The sequence below is a fragment of the Pristis pectinata genome, chromosome 14 (genome assembly GCF_009764475.1).
Source record: "Pristis pectinata isolate sPriPec2 chromosome 14, sPriPec2.1.pri, whole genome shotgun sequence".
Lineage (NCBI taxonomy): Eukaryota > Metazoa > Chordata > Chondrichthyes > Rhinopristiformes > Pristidae > Pristis > Pristis pectinata.
Window position 1 is genome coordinate 46,041,109 of NC_067418.1, and position 20,271 is coordinate 46,061,379.

Consider the following 20,271-nt stretch of genomic DNA (forward strand, 5'->3'; position numbering starts at 1 on the left):
TGATGGCACTGGAAGAGTGGCAATACTTACGGGCTACCCCCAGCACATTCTTAGTAACACAAAAGGACGCATTTCACTGTGTGTTTCGATGTACATGTGACTAATAAATAAATATCTTAATATCCTTCGGGCAACATGTCCAAAGAGATGGCCTTTCCAGTTTTGAACCATTTCCTTCACTTCCAAACTTGTCATTCACTACGGTAGCACTGTGGTAAAGAGTTCAGTGAACTCACAGGAGCTGAGATGCTAAGATTGCCGCATCTGAAAATATTTATACAATCATACATACACATCATGGAAACCAGCCTCCCTTCCAGGGACTCTGTTTACACTTCCCACTGCCTTAGTAAAGCAGCCAACATAATCAAAGACCCCACCCACCCTGGATATTCTCTCTTTTCCCCCCTCCCGTCAGGCAGAAGAGACAAAAGCCTGAAAGCACGTACCACCAGGCTCAAGGACAGCTTCTATCCTGCTGTCTAAGACTATTGAATGGTCCCCTTGTATGATAAGATGGGCTCTCAACCTCATAAGCTACCTCGTTATGATCTTGCACCATATTGTCTGCCTGCACAGCACTTTCTCTATAACTGTAGCACTTTAATCTGCATTCTGTTATTACTTTTCCATTGTACTACCCCAATGTAGTGATGTGATGAAATGATCTGTATGGATGGCATGCAAAACAAAGCTTTTCACTGTATCTTGGTACACGTGACAATAATAAACTAATTTACCAATTTTATTCTGATTCATGGCAGAACGTGGTAACAGTGACCACTCAACAGGGATGAATGTCCCCAGCAGATGCATGGATGTAGCTGTAGGCTTGGACTTCAAAAGCCGTCACCGTGTTGACAACCAGTGTGGCAGCCAATACGTTTTTACTTCCTTGTGTTCCTCGGCCTAATTGGCCAGTGGTTGCCTCAAGCACAGATACTGCCCTGTTTCTGTCCAATCGACAACATGTGTGCAAGTGTCAGATGGAAACTCTGTCCAGTCTCTGCTACAGCACAATGACACTGCACTGCAAACATTGCCCTTGTGAAGTTTCCTCCACTTATAGCCTACACTTTCATCTGGAGGTTAGGGTTTGCATTGGAAATTTTACCTGGGTCTTTGGTGATGAGGGGGGTGTTGGCAAATTCTGTGCGAGCAAACGTATCCGAAACTCTGTTAGCTGTATCCAAACTCACACCGAGTTGGGTGGGATATGACACTGGGCAGCAGATGCACTGTGGAACCTGGTTAAGCTGTGCAAAGGAATGGGGCCACTACCACTCTAAGGTTTGGGGTCAACAGAAACTTTTCCACAGGGTTGAACCTGATCGCTGGTGCTGTGAGGTAGCAGCTGTACCAGCTGTGCCGCTGTGCTGCCAGGTTTTGCTGGCATGGATTTCACACTGCACAGTTGTTTGCATAATTATAATGGTTAATTTTTAAAACAGATTTATACTGGTTTGAAATCGGGTGAGGTATAGTGACTATTGGACCAATGAGAATTGGGTAAGGGGACAGTGAGTAGAATGGGTACTAGGTGAGGGTTAAGTATGGACTTTCCCAGCTTATTAAAGGAGGTGGCAGCATTTGCTCCCTTGTTTTTGTTGTGTTTTAGACATGTTTTTGCCTGCACATATTAAGAAGAAAATGCCAGTCCAGATGAAGGGCCTCGATCTGAAGTGTCGACTGTCCATCTCCCCCTACAGATGCTACCTGACCCGCTGAGTTCCTCCAGCGCTTTTGGTGTTTCCCCAGATTCCAGCGTCTGCAGTCTCTTGTGTCTCCTATTCAAAAGGAATTTTTTTGTTTGATTCATACACAAGAAAAAGTGTGCGAACTGCCCGTCCCTAATTGTCTTTGAGATAGAGGTGATGGACAGCCACCTTGGATTGCAAACACTAGCAGATACTGGCAGGCATGGTAGTGTAGCTGTTAGCGTAATGCTATTACAGCACCAGTGACCCGGGTTCAATTCCAGCCGCTGTCTGTAAGGAGTTTGTACGTTCTCCCCGTGTGTCTGTGTGGGTTTCCTCTGGGTACTCCGGTTTCCTCCCACATTCCAAAGACGTACGGGTTAGGAAGTTGTGGGTGTGATATGTTGGCGCCGGAAGTGTGGCGACACTTGCGGGCTGCCCCCGGAACACTGTCTGCAAAAGATGCATTTCACTGTGTGTTTCGATGTACATATGACTAATAAAGAGATCTTATCTTTTATCATGGCTGGGCCCGTCACCTTTGTGAGTGGTCTGCCAGGTTACTTTTACACCGGAAAAGACGTATTAGTCAGATTGCTTCAGATCTGAGTCATGTACAGGCTTTTAAGTAAACCAGATGATTTTTTTTTACAGACTGGTGGTTTCATGATCACTATTACAAATACAGCTAATTTTTTTATTCCAGAATTTATTTGTTTTTTCTGAGATTAAATTTCCCAGTTATTGCTGTGGGATTTAACTGTTGCCCAAGTAAAATTAGCTTGAGTACTTCAATAAATCTATTTCCAATTAAAGTGGATGAAGCATAAAAGGTAATTGCATCTTAATGAAGTGCAAACTACTCATGGAACATATCAGTTACAGGCGATGCTGAGAACTGCGCACTCCAATCAGAATGGACCATCCAATAATTGGTGGGTGTACAGCCACTAGTCAGATACTCAGTTTACTGCCAGTGTCCCAGTTCCTGACTTCACAAAGCGTCCCCACCACTGACAAAAGAGTGTGATAGAACCATTTTCTTGTTCAGTTCATTCTTGGACAAAGCAATCTTTTGATCAAGACCCAAGTTAAAACATCCACACTGCACCATGAGTGTACCAAGGTTGCAGTGTGCACTATCTTACTATCTACAGGACTGGTAATAGGTAATTAGTCTATGATTGTCACATGTACCGAGGGATGCTCTCTGTCACCCCCTCCCCCCCCACTTCCCCACTTGTGGGAATATGCCCATTCTGTGATCCAGCCACCTCTTCATTGGTTGGTTAGTTACTGCTTTGACTCACAAATTTAGATTCTGATCTACCCTGGCCAGATCCCTCTCCAACTCACTTAACGTCAGCCAGTTGAATAAAATTACATTCAAGATTGGGTAACATGCAGACAAAGATGGGTCAATATAGAGCCTGGATTGTTAGAGTATAGTGATTATTGGCTGATGTAGTGAGTATTGGTCTACGTTGTGTTGAGCATTGCTCTATTGTGCATTGAATATTGGTCTATGGTGCTTTGGTTATTGGTGTGTGGTGTGTTGGTTATTGGTGTGTGGTGTGTTGGTTATTGGTATGTGGTGTGTTGGTTATTGGTGTGTGGTATGTTGGTTATTGGTCTATGGTACGTTGTTTATTGGTCTATGGTGTGTTGAGTCATGGGCTATGGTGCATTGGTTATTGGTCTATGATGCATTGAGTAATGGTTTATGGTAGCACTAGTTTTTGGTTTTAGCATTATACATGTGAAGTTCATCTCTTTCTTGGGTAACATAAAGTTATGATGGTTTCAGGACTGAACTACCCATCTCTGGAAATGTGAAGATTCTTCCCGTCACCTTTAACTTAATCACTTACCTGCTGTACTTTGGATTTCACATCCCAAGGTACTGACCCACACTTCGCCCTCCAAGTTCAAGGCCTTCACCCAACGTCCCTCCCCAGACCCAACTCCCAGTCCTTCAGCTCTGATCTACTGACCTCTCATCCAGCTCAGAATCCCGTGCATCCTCGCACTGAGGTCCCACAAACTCCATCTCACTGACCTCTCCTGATAGCAGGTCTATGAGTCAGTGACCCACCCTCCTGGACTGCTGGTCACAGGCCCAAAACCCACCCTGCGCCTCCTGTGTGGCTGCTTTTGGTGCAAGCTCCAATCCATGATGAGCTGCTACCGATCTCAGGCCTCTCCCCCACTTAATCTCCTATCTAGGACCTTCCTGACTTCCTGTGCTGCAGTCTGAATGGGAGCATTGAAGGAAGGAAAGCCCTTCGCCTTGTGTAAGGGTGATTCAGTCCCACCTGACACCCAGAACTCAGATGCCACCTCATGTGCCTGGCTTAGGAGCAAAATGCCCATTGGTGCACTGAGCCGTGACTCATTAACCCTTCTCCAAGGGCACCGATAAATTTCTACGCCTTATTGAATGTTGGGTGAGACAGTCAGTACTAGTTGAGTGGGCATTGATCACTGGAGGGAACTGAAAGTGTATACAGTCTGTGAGGGTACAGTGAATAATTCATAAGGTTACAGTCAGTTTATTATGAGCTTACCCTGACTTGTCTGCAGGTGTCTGGTGCCAAATGCTTGCTGCTTCCTTAAACCATCCTCCTGGTAAACTCATTTGATATTTTTGGTCTGTGTGAGAAACATCTCCTGGAATATTCTCAAAGCAGAATCCAGAGGGATAAGCAAGAAATAGCCCAAAGCGATGAGCAAAGAGGCCAGAGTTTTGGATACTGTAGTCCTTGCGCTCATAACTCAGCAGACTGGCTTTTATTGGGATCTGCTCCATTCGTGTTTCCAGCAAGTATCGCGCCTGTATATCAGCTATTTTGCTGCTCCTTGGGTGGGCTGTGGTTTGGGAGGCAGGTGCAGTGACTGGCTTGTTCCCAGGGGCCTGCAGTGGGTGTTGCCTCCAGTTTTGCAATGACTTCTCAGCTTTGGAGAGACATGTTAGAATATAGAACAGTGCAGCACAGGGACAGGCCCTTCTGCCCACCATGTCTGCACGACCTTGATACCACTCCAAACTAATCCCATCTGCCTATGCACGGTCTATATCCCTCCATTCCCTGCCTGTTCACATGCCTGTCTAAATGCCTAAGTTGACTATCGTCTTCTCAATCCTGCAAGAGATGGACTGTAAGAGTTGACCTCACCAATAGAATTCATGTGCCAAAAAAAAAAGAAAGGCTTGCATTTATGTAGCGCCTTACATATTGCTTTCAGAAACCCCCAAAGCACTTCCCAGTCAATGAAGTCCCTTTGATGTACATTTGCTGAGGTAAAGCTGATCAATGTAACAGGGATGCCAATAGTTCTGGAAAGCAGCTCGTGACCAGATTCTCTCAGGAACGGGTAAATAGATGCCGGCCTTGCCAATGACGCCCACATCCGGAAAATGAATAGAAGGTGAGAGGTCCAGCTGTTGTCCTTTAACAACAAAGGCTGGCAAGAGTGATGCAGCAGTTAGTGCTGCTGCCTCACAGCTCCAGGGACCCAGGTTCGATCCTGACCTCAGATGCTGTTTGCCTGGGGTTTGCATGTTCTCCCTGAGGCTGTGTGGGTGCTCCAATTTCTTCCTTTTCCCAAAGATGTGATTGTAGGTTGGTTGGTCACGGTAAATTACCCCTCAGTGTAGTGGGGTGGCTAAAGAATCACAGTGGTGTTGATGGACATGTGAGAGGGAGTACATTGCAGGGCTACAGGGAACTAAGGAGGGGGTATGGGACTGATGGGATTGATCCTTTGGGAGCCGACATGGACCCAGTGGGTCGAATAGCCTCCTTCAGTGTTGTATTAAGAAAGAAACAAGGATGAAAGGTGACAGCACAATAAGACAGGTGGACAGGTACATGGATTGGAAAAGTTTAGAAGATTATAGGTCAAATGCTGGCAACTGGGACTAGAGTGGATAGGGCATCTTGGTCAGCATGGACCATTTGGGCCAAAGGGCCTGTTTCTATGCTGTATCACTCAACCAGCACTTTCCTGCAAGGTGCAGGCAGGAAAGGGACCCTGACCCAATGTTTGCTCTCTCTAGGGCAATGAGGACGATTGGTTCACCCTAAATTTCATAAAGAAAAGTTTATTTTAATGAATATGTCCAAATTAGTGAAGGGAGGAGGGTTCAGTACTCTGGTCCGGTGGGATATATTCCTGCTTTTCCTCCTTTGGCAATCTCTGTATTTCAAACATCCTGCAAAGGGGAAGAAGCAAGCAAAGTCTGGCCTCCGCACAGCATAATAATAATAAGACACCATAATAAGACATGGTGGGAAAGTTCTATCTTCAGAAGTTTGCTTGTTACGACTATTATGAGGGGAGCTGCTGACAGTGGCAGTTCTGATGTTGGAAGCAGGCAGCATAATCACGTCAGTGTCATTTCTCTGCAGTGGACTGCTCATGTTCCTAACGTATAGAGTCCACTCCTTACGACATGGTTAAACTGATATATTTGCCCTGTCATGCATGGTGAAGCTGGTTGTGAAGCACCTTGGGAGGGGCTACTATCATGCTTTACGAAGGCAGTTCTTTCTGAATGGCTATCAGATGTTAGGGCATGTCATCAGGTATTGTGTGCAAGGAGCCTCACTGTCCTCTGAAACGTTCATAGATTTTCCCCTTACAGGATTAGCCTACCTAATTTAAGATTGAGTTAACAGATAGTGTGTTACCCCCATCTCTCATTACATGGATTGGCATTAAAACTGACGGTTGGTGAATGATATCCATCTGTTTCATCTGGGATAATAGTCCAGGACAGGCAAAACTGGTTTAATCCCTTGACTCTGCTCTGCCAATCTCAGAGATTACAGTTAATCTGCACTTCAGCTTCACGTACACACCTTTACTACTCTCCCAAACAAAAACCCAATCCTAGCATTGAGGCTTTAACTGGCCCAGCAAATCCATTTTATGTCTTTCTGTCAGTTCTGGTATGGAAAAAGTATTTCCAAATTAAATGCCTGCCTCTAGTTTTCAGACTGTATCCACTGGGTCTGAACGTCACACTAGAATCTCTCCTCACACACCCCTTCATATCCAGAAGGTACCAATCTATAACAAACTGTCTTTCACACCTCTTTTGGTTCTATATAAATGGCCACTTAACTTGACAGAAGTATTAACAGTCACTGCCCTTTTGCTTTCACTTCCAGGATATACTCTCATCAACGAGGATTGCCCGGGGGCGGAGTGGAATATCATGTGTCGGGAATGCTGTGAGACAGATCAGATTGAGTGCACCTGTCCTGGAAAACAGGAGATCGTGGGCTATTCCGTCCCATGTTGCCGTAATGAGGAAAATGAATGTGACTCTTGTCTGATTCACCCAGGTAAGGCTGAGCTTCCCAGTGCATTGAGGATGATTGTCTAGCCATTAGACCTTTTGTAACCACTGAAGTTTCGGTGGGAATGTGAGTTGTATTGCCAGCAGACATCTGAGGCTTGGGTACACAGGCAAGCTGAGAGCGTTCTACGGGAAGAGAGCCCTGCCTATTACCTTGGCTGTGTGGAGGCCAGACTTTGCTTGCTTCTTCCCCTTTGCAGGACGTTTGAAATACAGAGATTGCCAAAGGAGGGAAAGCAGGAATATATCCCACCGGACCAGCGTATTGAACCCTCCTCCCTTCACCAATTTGGACGTATTCATTAAAATAAACTTTTCTTTATGAAATTTAGGGTGATCCAATCGGCCTCATTGCCCTAGAGAGAGCAAACATTGGGTCAGGGTCCCTTTCCTGCCTGCACCTTGCAGGAAAGTGCTGGTTGAGTGATACAGCATAGAAACAGGCCCTTTGGCCCAACTGATCCATGCCGACCAAGATGCCCTATCCACTCTAGTCCCATTTGCCAGCATTTGACCTATAATCTTCTAAACCTTTCCAATCCATGTACCTGTCCACCTGTCTTTTAAATGTTGTAATTGTACCTGCCTCAACCTCTTCCTCAGGCAGCTGATTCCACATAAATACCACCCTCTGTGGAAAAAGGTTGCCCCATGTTCCTATTCAATCTCTCCCCTCTCACCTTAAACCTGTGCCCTCTAGTTCTTGATTCCCCAACCCTGGGGAAAAAGACCAAGTGCATTCACCCTGTCTATGCCCCTCGTATGAGACAGGATTGTGCTTCATGATGATGCTTTGCCTGGTCATGTAGCCTCTGACACTTGGTGTTAGGCATGCACCTGTTGAGTGGCCAGTGGTAGCAAGTTGTGGAAAGAGGTAGCACCAGGAATGGTCAACATAACGACAGGCCATTTAGCCCAAGTGACCCTGCCGCTCCTTATCCATCACATGCTCTACAAACAGGCACGGTAGTGTAGTGGTTAGTGTGACGCTATTACAGCGCCAGCGACCCAGGTTCAACTCCCACCGCTGTCTGTAAGAAGTTTGTACGTTCTCCCCGTGACTGCGTGGGTTTCCTCCGGGTGCTCCGGTTTCCTCCCACGTTCCAAAGACGTACGGGTTAGGAAGTTGTGGGCGTGCTACGTTGGCGCCGGAAGCGTAGCGACAATTGAGGGCTGCCCCCAGAACACTCTACGCAAAAGATGCATTTCACTGTGTGATGTACATGTGACTAATAAAGATATCTTGTCTTGTCTTGTCTTTTCTTGTGTTGTCTTGCCTTATTAAACTCTCACCCCCGGTACCGTCTTACATGTTCTCTGTTGGACAATAGTCCTCTCTGTAAAAATAAATTCCCTTCTTCACCCTCCTAAAACTCTGGTAATCGGTTCATTTTTGTCACATGTACCAAGATACGGTGATAAGCTTTTGTTTGCATGCCATCCTTCCTTTAATCTTATATCTGTGTGCTTTTTCTCCCCAAGATCTACCGTCATGCTAAGTCCCAGCCCTCCATAAGTGCCTCCATCAAATTATCAGGTGATCTATGTTCTAATAACCACTGCCCTCTTTTTCAGGTCTTTGTGTTCATATTTCTCTGCTTCAGGAGGCATCTGCACCATGATCTCTTGATTGGTGTAATCCTCCCCTCCTTTCATCTGGAGGCCAAAGTCCAGACTTTAGATCCGGCATTCGACCTTCAGGTGAGGGGATGTCCCTGAGCAAACTTTGAACGTTGCTTGTTTTTGTTGCAGGGTGCGTCATCTTTGACAACTGCAAGGGATGTAACAACGGCTCGTGGGGAACATTGGATGATTTCTACATCAAAGGGTTTTACTGCTCCGAGTGCCACACTGGCTGGTCAGGTGGAGACTGTCTGAGTAAGTGATGCTGAGGATGTCTTCTATTCTGTCAGCACTTCTGAGGGAAAAGGGCTGTGTCCATAACGAATTGAAAGGGTGCTCTGTGAACACAAAAGGCTGATGAGATGTTGTTTCTGGAACCTCCACAAGGCCTATGCAATTCTGTCACTGATAGAGACGCAAATGTTGCTGGCAATTGCACAAAGCGAAAGCAAGTATAGATGAGATAAGACATCTTTATTAGTCACACGTACATCGAAACACAGCGAAATGCATCTTTTGCATTAAGTGTTCTGGGGGTAGCCCGTAGGTGTCGTCACGCTTCCGGCGCCAACATAGCACGCCCACAGCTTCTTAACCCATACGTCTTTGGAATGTGGGAGGAAACCAGAGCACCCGGAGGAAACCCACGCAGACACGGGGAAACGTACAAACTCTTTACAGACAGAGGCAGGAATTGAACCTGGGTTGCTGGCACTGTAATAGTGTTATGCTAAGCGCTGCACTACTGTGCCTGCCAAAATTCCCTGTCACCAGCGTGGAAGATGCTGGGGATTGAACCCGGGACCTCATACATGCAAAGCATGCATTCTGCCACTGATCTACATCCTCACTGCTATAGAGAGGGTGAAATAAAGAACGTGGAATGCTGGGGATATACAGCAGGTCAGGCAGCACCTGTGGAGGGAGAAACAGAGTTTCAGCTCGCTGACTTTCTGTTAGAACTGGAAAAGGTCAGAGATGTAAAGGGCTTTAAAAAGTTCAGAGGTCAGGGAAAGGGGAAGAAGGAATAACAGGGAAGATCAGTGATAGGGTGGAGGGAGAAAGGATTAAATAATGAAAAGGATGATGGTGCGAGACAAAAGTGTTGGTAATGTATGGGAGTGTGAAGTTACTTAGAATTCCAAGTGACTGGCCCCTCTATCCCAGTATCTCAAAGGACCTGGTGTACATTCCTAGTTATCCATTCCTCTGGGCTATATATAGAATCCCATGCAACCTCTATAAAGGTCTGAGCTCCCAACACTAACTTTCAATGGGCTTGCAGCTTCCGGATATCTCACTGTCCATTTCTGGGATGGAGTATCTGCATAAATTCCTATGGTTCTGTGCTTGGCTTTTGGGATTTCAGCACCCAGTCCCTGTTGATGCTGGGGTTTGTTTGTCCACATCTCTGACTCCGCAATGTCTCTGAATTTTGTGATCTCTCCACTCCTGACGCCCTCTCCCCAAGTTTAAAATGCCGAGTGTGTCATTCCTGCAGTCTGGCAGGAGAGGAAACTCTTTTCACCACAGAATATATTGTTTTCTAAGTGTGGATCACATCTCTGGTATCTCATATCCAGCAAGCTCTAAATCAGACACTTAGGGACTAAAGTGGCCAGTCGTTACGTACTTCACAGGACTGCTGCTTAAACTACTGATCTCAGGAGTGCTCCTCACTCATATCACTGATATTGTTTCAATGTCACTTACAGACACCCCATCTTAGCCTTGCATCTTCTCTTAAACCCCACCCTGCTCCTCCTTTCTGCCTGATTAGTTCATTTACATAAAAATGCAAACAGATGCATGCCAAACTACACAATAACTCTTCTCCCCTTCTATTTAAAGTGTTTGTTAATTTGCTACTCCACTGCAACTCCCATTGGTTAAACTGGTATGCAACTTGCAGTTCCCTTAGTTAAGGCATAACGAGGCTTCTGCTCACTCTTGTTAACGTGTGACTGAACTTCTATTCCCCCACAACTAACCTGTTTCTCCCCTCCCTCTACCAAAGTGCAGGAACAGCACCTCATTTTCCATCTTGGAACCTTGCAGCCTAACGGCATGAACATTGAATTCTCCCACTTTAAGTTCTGCCCACAACCCCCCCACCACCACACCCCACCCCCAACCACGCCTCTTCTTTTCTTTCCTTTCCTAGCCTATCTCTCTTTTTTCTACCTCCCTTTTTTTCTCCTTACCTTTGACCCGTCCCCCAGTCGACCTGCTCTCCCCTCCTCCCCCGCACCTGCCCATCACTATCTCTTACTTGCATCTACCTATCACCACCTGTGCCCACCCCGCCTCCCCTCTTTTGTCCACCTATCACTGCTCTGCTTCCTCCCCCCCCCCCCACCCCATATACTGGGCTTCCCCTTTTCCTATCTTCAGTCCCGAAGGAGGGTCCTGACCCGAAACGTTGACCGCCTGCTTTTCTCCACGGATGCTGCCCGGCCTGCTGAGTTCCTCCAGCATCTTGTTGTTTTTCATTTTACGTTACATCCTTTTCCATTAAAGAATCAGAAATAGAAACAGGAGTAAATTGTACAGTTAATGCTCACATCCAATAAAGTCAGCTCACCCACTTCCCTACCTGGTCCCCAACTTCCCTTGAATTCCTTAGTATCAAAAACCTATCAAACCCCAAACCCAGATTGAAAATACTCAGTGACTGAGCATCCGTAGCCGTCTGGGTTACAGTGTTCCAAAGATTTACAACCCTCTGAGTGAAGAAGTTTTCCCTCATCTCCAAAATGTTCCTCGCTCTAACCAGACTTGAGCTTATTTGTCCCTGGTAACCACAGTGTTGTTTATTTGGTCTGCCTTAGATTTGGCAAATGATTTTGTTATTCCGGTGATCAATCACTTGTCTCTGTTCAGTTGAGTTCTCCAGGATAAATACTGATGAAAAATAATTGCACGCAGCAGTGAGCTAATTCTTGACATGATTTTTTTAAAAGTGGAAACAGCTGGCAAAGTACTCAAAAAACCAAGAAATTTTGAAACAAGAAAACGGGATTTGGGGAACTAAGACATAGGTGGTGGGGAACAGGGAGATGGGTGTGAAGGACAGGGTGAATGTAAGAGGGGGAGGGTGTAATAGTGAGAAGGATGGGGTAAAATAGTGAAAAGGGAAGGTCAGAAGTAAGAGGAGCACGACAGAAGAGTGAGATAGCTGGCTTAATATGTGCATTTGATCTACCATCTCCCACAACTGCAAAGGGTGGCAGTAAACTACAGTACACTGCTCCCTCGTGACAGCTGGGGAGAATTGCTCTCTCCAGAGCCCTATGAATTAGTTAGTCACATTAAAGATAATATTGAGCACCAGGATTACCAAGATGAGAAAGATACATCACAGTGACCCACAGCAAGGGATGATTGAGGAGGGATCCGGGAGTTTAAAGATCAGATCATGGCATTGGTGGCAGGGCAGAGTGATGGTGTTGCTGGCTGCTCGGGGAGAGTCATAGAAGCCAGAGTCATACAGCACAGAAACAGGCCCTTCGGCCCACCACATCCGCGCTGCCCTTTTTGCCCCTCTGCGGGTCAGGGCAGAAAGACTCACAGTGAGAGATAGACCATTTAACTGTAGATGGATCCAGGAGGTGGAGTCCGTGGCTTTGGACCTCGGATTCACACTAAATCATACCAAAGCAGGCCTCTCATTGGCTGAATGGGCCATGGACACACGTCCAATGAGTTTAGTAGTAATACTACCACTACAGACTTGGTGCCTCTGCATTTGCAATGTACACAGAAGACCCAGAAACAATCTTCTGTTATTCATCTAAGGCGCAATAATTAGTGGACTGCTCTCAGGAAATCACATTCTGATTAAAATCTACCATGCAGCACTCATAAGTGTAGGACTATGCAATAGAATTTCTGGGCTGCTACATAAATGCAAATTGAGATCGTTGGTTAAGTGTTGCTCAGTGTACAGGAGGGAAAAGTAGGGATCAAACGGTAGGTTATGCAGAACCTCTCAAGAGTCTTGATGTGCTTTTTCTGTTTCCAGAATGTGGGGCTGTAATAAATGCTTCAAGAGGACATATTATACTGGAAGGATATCCCAGCAACTCTCACTGTGAATGGACTGTGTCAGTGAATCCCGATCTTGCGATTGAATTAAGGTAGGATGGGTTTGTTGTATGTAGCTTTGGACTTCTCTTTTGTACACTAAACTTTGGTGAGAAGGTTGGCCTTAACCAAGCCAGACTCTGTCATTCACTTCAGGATGAGACTTCTGATGTCAAGGCCAGTAATTATCTCGGGAGCAAAACTCCCCCCTCCACCCGACACGGTGGTGGAGAGCCATCTTCTCGAGCTGCTGCAGTTCTACTGAGGAAAGTGCTCTCACAATGCAATTAGGGAGGAAGTTCCAGGGATATGGACCCTGTGAGGTGAAGGACCAGTGATATCTTTCCAATCCAGGTTGGTGTGTGACTCGGAGGGGAACCTGCAGGTGGGGTTCCCAAGCGCCTGCTCTCCTTGCCGTTCTTGGAGGTGGAGGCTGTGGGCTTGGGAGGCATCACAGGAGTAGTAACTGCGGTGCATTTTGTAGGTGGAGGGATTGAATGTTCTGGATGATAGAAAAGGTACCAGTCAAGCAGACTGCTTTGTTGTGCTTCCTGTGTGTTATTGGAACTGCACTCCCACTCGTGGCTTGTGGCTTGTAAATAGTAGAAAGGCTCAGGGGTGTCAGGAAGTGAGTCACTCACCACTGGGTACCCAGCCTCTGACCTGCTCTCGTAGCCACAGCGTTTATGTGGCCAGTTCACTTTAGTTTTTGATCGTGATTACCCCAGGACATTGAGGGTGGGGGACTTCATGGTGGCAATGCCTCTGAAAGTGAAGGATACGTAGTCAGGCTCTCTCTTGTTGGAGACATTTTCTGCTTCCCTTATTTTACCACTTATTAGCTGTTGCTGAATATTGTCCCGGTCTTGGTGCATGCAGGCATGGGCAGCTTCTCTTGTGGAGGAGTTGTGAACGGAATTGAGCATTGTGCAATCATCAGCGAACATCCCCACATAATGGAAGTTGGCTGGGCCTCGGGATGCTGCTCAGACACTGCCTTGACACCAAGGATCATCACCCTCCCCTATCCTCCGGAGTGCAGCTCTTTGGTCCATGATTGGACCAGGCCTGTGATGAGGTCTGAAGCCCAGTGGTCGTGACAAAACCCAAACGGTGATATCAGGGAGCATGTTATTGGAGAGTATGGGCTGCTTGATAGCACTGTTGAAGACTCTTTCCTTTACTTTGCTGATGGAACATAGAACAATAAATTGATGGAACTTGATGTACTTATGTTGGGAAATGATCCGTATGGATGGTATGCACGGTACATGTGACAATAATAAACCAATTACCGATTACCTCATTATTAGGAGCTGTCCCCGACTGCACTCCTCATTGAACCAGGGTTGTTTCCCTGATCTGACATAGAGTAATAGATTCATATGGTGCAGAAACAGGCCTTTCGGCCTACCATGTCCATGCTAACCATCTGGTACCTAACTGTGCTATTCCCATTTACCAGCACTTGGTCCGTAGCCTTCTATGCCTTGGTGACCCAAGTGCTCGCCTCGATACTTCTTAAATATTCTGGGAGTCTCTGTCTCCACAACTCCCTCAGGCAATACGCTCTAGATTCCAACCATCCGCTGGGTGAAAGAAGTCTTTCTTTATATCCCCATAAACCTATACCTTCTGGTTTTAAGCACTTGGTATTGGTTTATTAATGTCACTTGTACGGAGGTACAGTGAAAAACTTGTCTTGCATACTGATTGTACAGGTCAATTCATTACACAGTGCAGTTACATTGAGTTAGTACAGAGTGCATTGATGTAGTACAGGTAAAAACAATAACAGTACAGAGTAAAGTGTCACAGCTACAGAGAAAGTGCAGTGCAATAAGGTGCAAGGTCACAACAAGGTAGATCGTGAGATCAGAGTCCATTTCATCATATAAACGAACCCGTTCAATAGTCTTATCACCATGGGATAGAAGCTGTCCTTAAGCCTGGTGGTACGTGCCCTCAGACTCCTGTATCTTTTACCTGATGGAAGAGGAGAGAACAGAGAATGACCCGGGTGGGTGGGGTCTTTGATTATGCTGGCTGCTTGGCCAAGGCAGTGAGAGGTAAAGACAGAGTCCATGGAGAGGAGGCTGGTTTCCATGACGCGCTGGGCTGTGTACACAACTCTCTGCAGTTTCTTGCGGTCCTCAACAAAGCTGTTGCTGTACCAAGCTGTGATGCATCCAGATAGATCTACTTTTATGAGGAAAAGTTTCCTACCATCTACCCTGCCTGTGTCCCTCATAATTTTGTACACCTCTATCTGATTTCCCCCCTCAGACACATCTGCTCGCTCCAAGGAAAACAATCCCAGTCTATCCAGTCTCTCTTCACAAGGGAAGCGCTCCATCCCAGGCAACATCCTAGTGAAATGCACAAAACGCTGGAGGAACTCAGCATGTCAGGCAGCATCTATGGAGGCGTTCCTCTAGCATTTTGTGTGTCGCTCCAGATTCCAGCGTATGCAGCCTCTTGCGTCAACCTCCCAGTGAATCTCCTCTGCACCCTCTTCAGCGCAACCACATCCTTAACGTAACGATAAAGCGAGGAATATGGTGGGCATCGAGGTTATGTTTTGTGGTGGTTCTGGCGGTCCACGGTGCCTCATGGATGCCCAGTTTTGAGCTGCCAAGTCTGTCCTGTATCTAATCTATCGCAATCCTGGTGCCACACCCCACAGTGGAGGGTGTCCTTAGTGCACTGTTGACGTTTGCCCCAGTACATTTTGGAGCAACAGACAAGTTATGATTCAGGTATTGATGGCTTTTTATGTGTGTGTCTAATGAGTAGAAAATATTCTGAATCCACCGGGCAATGTAGTATTGATAAAGGACATCATGAGGTAGTGGTTGGTGCTCTGGTGCCATCTCCTGTCTGAAATGAATGTTGCCTGTTTTGTTAGAAATAAGGGAGTAGTTTCAGAGGGTTTTAATATCTGTGTACTTAAGATTTCTTTATTAGTCACATGTACATCGAAACACACAGTGAAATACATCTTTTTGCATAGTGTTCTGGGGGCAGCCCGCAAGTGCCGCCACGCTTCCGGCACCAACATAGCATGCCCACAACTTCCTAACCTGTACGTCTTTGGAATGTGGGATGAGACTGGAGCACCCAGAAGAAATCCAGTCAGACACGGGGAGAACGTACAAACTCCTTACAGACAGTGGCTGGATTTGAACCCGGGTCTCTGGCGCTGTAAAGTGTTACGTTAACCGCTAACTTAACTGCTTGAGTTTAATATTCTCACACCAGTTCTCAATCCCTCCAAGCCCTGCTCGCCTTGTAACCTCCTCGAGCCCCAATACTGGCCTTTTGCCCATTCGAGGCAGCTAATTGCTTCAGCCGCCTGGGTATGCGTTCTGGAGTTATGCTAAAACTCTGATAATCCGGCAACCAATTGTTCAGAAGTCCTGATGGTCTGGCATCGGGCTCACGCGTTGGTCTGGAGTGCGAGCTGGGGGTCTGGAGTGAGGCCAGGGGCTTGTTCTGCTCTGTGGGCCGGGGAGCTGGGGTTGGGATTCTCAACACCAGGGGTCGGGAACGTGGGTGGGGTTGCAGCCGGACCCAGGCTCCGGAGCATTCATATATTTCCCGCTCCCTTTAAACTCAGTGGGTTCAGCAGAAAATTTATTATAGGATATAAGATTTCTTTATTAGTCACATGTACATCGAAACACACAGTGAAAGGCAACTTTTGCGTGGAGTGTTCTGAGGGCAGCCCGCAAGTGTCGCCACGCTTCCGGTGCCAACATAGCACGCCCACAACTTCCTAACCCCAACGTCTTTGGAATGTGGGAGGAAACCGGAGCATCCGGAGGAAACCCACGCAGACACATGGAGAATGTACAAACTCCTTACAGACAGCGGCTGGAACTGAACCCGGGTCGCTGGCGCTGTAATAACGTTACGCTAACTGCTACACTACCGTGCCTGCCTAACACGTAAATAAAGTGAAGTGAAAGTGTGTTGGGAATTAATAGGAGTAATATCCAATAATCCGGACAACCGGCTTGTCTGGTACCACTAAAGTGCCGAGGGTGCCGGACTATCGGAGTTTTACTGTAGTTCTTTGAACATATTTTCCTCTTGCCCTTCCCTTCCTTTGTCACTCCCTGAACCTGTCCCAACGATGAAGCTGTTGTTTGTCACCCCTCATGCCAACTTTCAAAGTCAAAGTCAAAGTCAAGTTTATTGTCGTACGCACAAGTACGTGTGTGCACAGGTGCAATGAAAAACATACTTGCAGCAGCATCACAGGCACACAGCATCAGATACACAACATTCACAAGAAAAACATAAGCTAATAACATAAATTATACAAAATTATGCAAGAAAGAACACCATTAGAACAAAGAAACCCAAAGTCCATTGTAGTGCAAAGTGGTCATAGTGTTGCTATACTGAGGTAGTGATTAGGGTAAGAGTCATACAGCACAGAACAGAGCCTTCGGCCCATCTAATCCATGCCAACCTGATCTTGCTCCTTGTCCCATCTACCCGCACTGACCATGTCCCTCCAAACTCCTCCCATCCATGTACCTATCCAAACTTCTCTTAAATGTTACAATTGAACCCACATCCACCACTTCCGCTGGCAGCTCGTTCCACACTTGCACCACCCTCTGAGTGAAGTAGTTCCCCCTCAGATTCCCCTCAAGTATTTCACCCTAAACCTATGACCTCTAGTTCTAGTCTCACCCAACCTGAGGGAAAAAGGCCTGCATGCATTCACCCTCATAATTTTGTATACCTCCATAAGATCTCCCCTCATTCTCCTGTGCTCCAGGGAATAAAGTCCTAACCCATTCAACCTTTCCCTATAAATCAGGTCCTCAAGTCCTGGCAACATCCTTGTAAATTTTCTCTGTGCTCTTTCAAGCTCATTGATATCGTTCTTATAGGTAGGTGACCAGAACTGCACACAATACTCCAAATTGTTCAGGTTGTGTAAGTTGGTTCAAGAACCGAATGGTTGAAGGGAAGTGGCTGTTCTTGAACCTGGTGGTGTAGGACTTCAGGCTTCTGTACTTCCTGCCTGATGGTAGCTGTGAGAAGATGGCACGGCCCGGATGGTGGGGATCTTTGATGATGGATGTTGCCTTCTTGAGGCAGTGCCTCATGCAGGTACAACCGATCGTGGGGAGGGATGTGCCTGTGGTGTATTGGGCTGAGTCCACTATTCTCTGCAGCTTCTTATGTTCCTGCGCATTTGAGTTGCCTTGGAGCTCAATATCTATCGATGTTGTTGTTTGTTACTGCCAAACAGCTTGGGAGATCTTACTCTATCCACGGTGCACTGCAGATGTGAGGTGTTGTTGTTGTATGAGTGAACTTGCTGAAGGAACAAGTAGCACAGGCAGCATGGTGATCTGTCCATCAGAATTACCTCCTCCTGTCCACATGTGGTGATGTACCCATTGGAATCGTGTAGTGGAGGGAATGTCACTGAGGGATCTCCTGCAGTGGAGGGAGTGTCACTGAGGGATCTCCTGCAGTGGAGGGAGTGTCACTGAGGGATCTCCTGCAGTGGAGGGAGTGTCACTGAGGGATCTCCTGCAGTGGAGGGAGTGTCACTGAGGGATCTCCTGCAGTGGAGGGAGTGTCACTGAGGGATCTCCTGCAGTGGAAGGAGTGACACTGAGGGATCTCCTGCAGTGGAGGGAGTGTCACTGAGGGATCTCCTGCAGTGGAGGGAGTGTCACTGAGGGATCTCCTGCAGTGGAGGGAGTGACGTTGAGGGATCTCCTGCAGTGGAAGGAGTGACGCTGAAGGATCTCCTGCAGTGGAGGGAGTGTCACTGAGGGATCTCCTGCAGTGGAAGGAGTGACACTGAGGGATCTCCTGCAGTGGAGGGAGTGTCACTGAGGGATCTCCTGCAGTGGAGGGAGTGTCACTGAGGGATCTCCTGCAGTGGAGGGAGTGTCACTGAGGGATCTCCTGCAGTGGAAGGAGTGACACTGAGGGATCTCCTGCAGTGGAGGGAGTGTCACTGAGGGATCTCCTGCAGTGGAGGGAGTGTCACTGAGGGATCTCCTGCAGTGGAGGAGTTGTCACTGAGGGATCTCCTGCAGTGGGGGGTGCAGGTATCACTGAGGGATCTCTTGTAGTGGAGGGCGGGTGTCACTGAGGGACCTCCTAGCTGGGATGCCCCTGTGGGTGGTTTGTAAGGGTGTGGTGTGCCTCCCACTGCTGCTCAGGGTGTGATCTCCTGTGTCCCAGGTTCTCCATGTTGAGCCTGGAGTTTGACTACATGTGTCAGTACGACTACGTAGAGGTCCGTGACGGCGACAACATCGATTCCAGGGTCATCGGCCGGTTCTGCGGGAACGAGAGGCCTCCCCCCATCCGGACCACCAGCAACCTGTTACACATCCTGTTTGTATCCGACGGCTATAAAAGCTTTGATGGATTTTATGCCACGTTCGAGGAGGTTGACGGTACGTAGCCTGCTTCTGAGCCGTTTTCCACCGCTCCTCCACTCGTGGTTCCTGCCTCATTCGCCAACCTCAGATCTGGACCTTCTGCCTCATTCCTCAGCAGCTTCCCTTCACTTGCCTCTCCTTTCAATGCCTCCTACCTGAGCGACATCCTTCTCTTGTCTCTGCGCCACCCGCCCTGCCCCTCTCAATTTCCCTGGCCCTTCCCCCTCACCCTTCTTCTCTCAGTTGCCTGCATCTCCCTCCTGCACCCTACCCTGCTATGAAAGCTGACCCACACTGTAACACATCAGACAACAGCAGAACCAAGGAGCGGACAAAAATGTTCTTCATTGTTTAACGCTGACGGGAGTGGGGGTACATGGAGGAGAAAACAGTCAGTGCTGCTCTTCCCTGCATATGGCCCGACTCAAAGAATACAGGGTGCTAACAAACTTAAATACATTGTTCTCCGGCGGGTGTCCACCTGCTGCACAGGCATACCCATATGTGGGTATGCTTGACCATCTCACGCTGCCATTGGTCAAGTCAAGGCTGCTGTGTGCAGCCAGACAGGTTAACACATCTTTCACAGTTAGTTATTTCCTTGTGGCCTTAAGACCCCACAGCTCAGCAACTCCTTATCCTACTGAGCAGGTGGCTCAAGCTGTTTACAGTGGCAAAATAACCAGTAGAGAGAGAGTAACCCTTTGTTCACCAGAGCTCCCTTCCCATTATCTTCTACACTACTGAAGCCAGGATGGTGGACCACTGTGGTGAAGTCTGCTTCTGCACCATCTGACTACCCACCCCCCACTGTCCCCTGTTGCTTCCAGAGGTGGTGGGATGATGGGTGGGCTTCCTCGGGCTCACTGTAGGACCCATGAGCATTGCTTGGAGGCAGAGCCTTACGTCTGGTCCTTGGCACCTTCCCATTGGCACCGGGCAGAGATACTGGTATCGCAGCTGTACAAAACATGGGTTAGACTGCACTTGGAGCACTGTGTACAGTTCTGGCCGCCAAACTACAGGAAGGACGTGGTCGTAATAGAGAGAGAGCGCAGAAGAGATT

At 47.4% G+C, this 20,271-nt stretch overlaps 1 protein-coding gene across 2 annotated transcripts in view; it reads left to right on the forward strand.

Moving 5' to 3' along the window:
• pamr1b (peptidase domain containing associated with muscle regeneration 1b) overlaps window positions 1–20,271 on the forward strand; it is a 105,345-nt gene that overhangs the window by 39,292 nt on the left and 45,782 nt on the right. For both annotated transcript variants that reach the window (XM_052029218.1, XM_052029219.1), the window contains 4 exons: window positions 6,875–7,051; window positions 8,818–8,943; window positions 12,713–12,827; window positions 19,003–19,220. In XM_052029218.1, coding sequence (XP_051885178.1) covers window positions 6,922–7,051; window positions 8,818–8,943; window positions 12,713–12,827; window positions 19,003–19,220 — 589 coding nt within the window. In that variant the 5' untranslated portion in view covers window positions 6,875–6,921. The remainder of the gene's footprint in view (window positions 1–6,874; window positions 7,052–8,817; window positions 8,944–12,712; window positions 12,828–19,002; window positions 19,221–20,271) is intronic.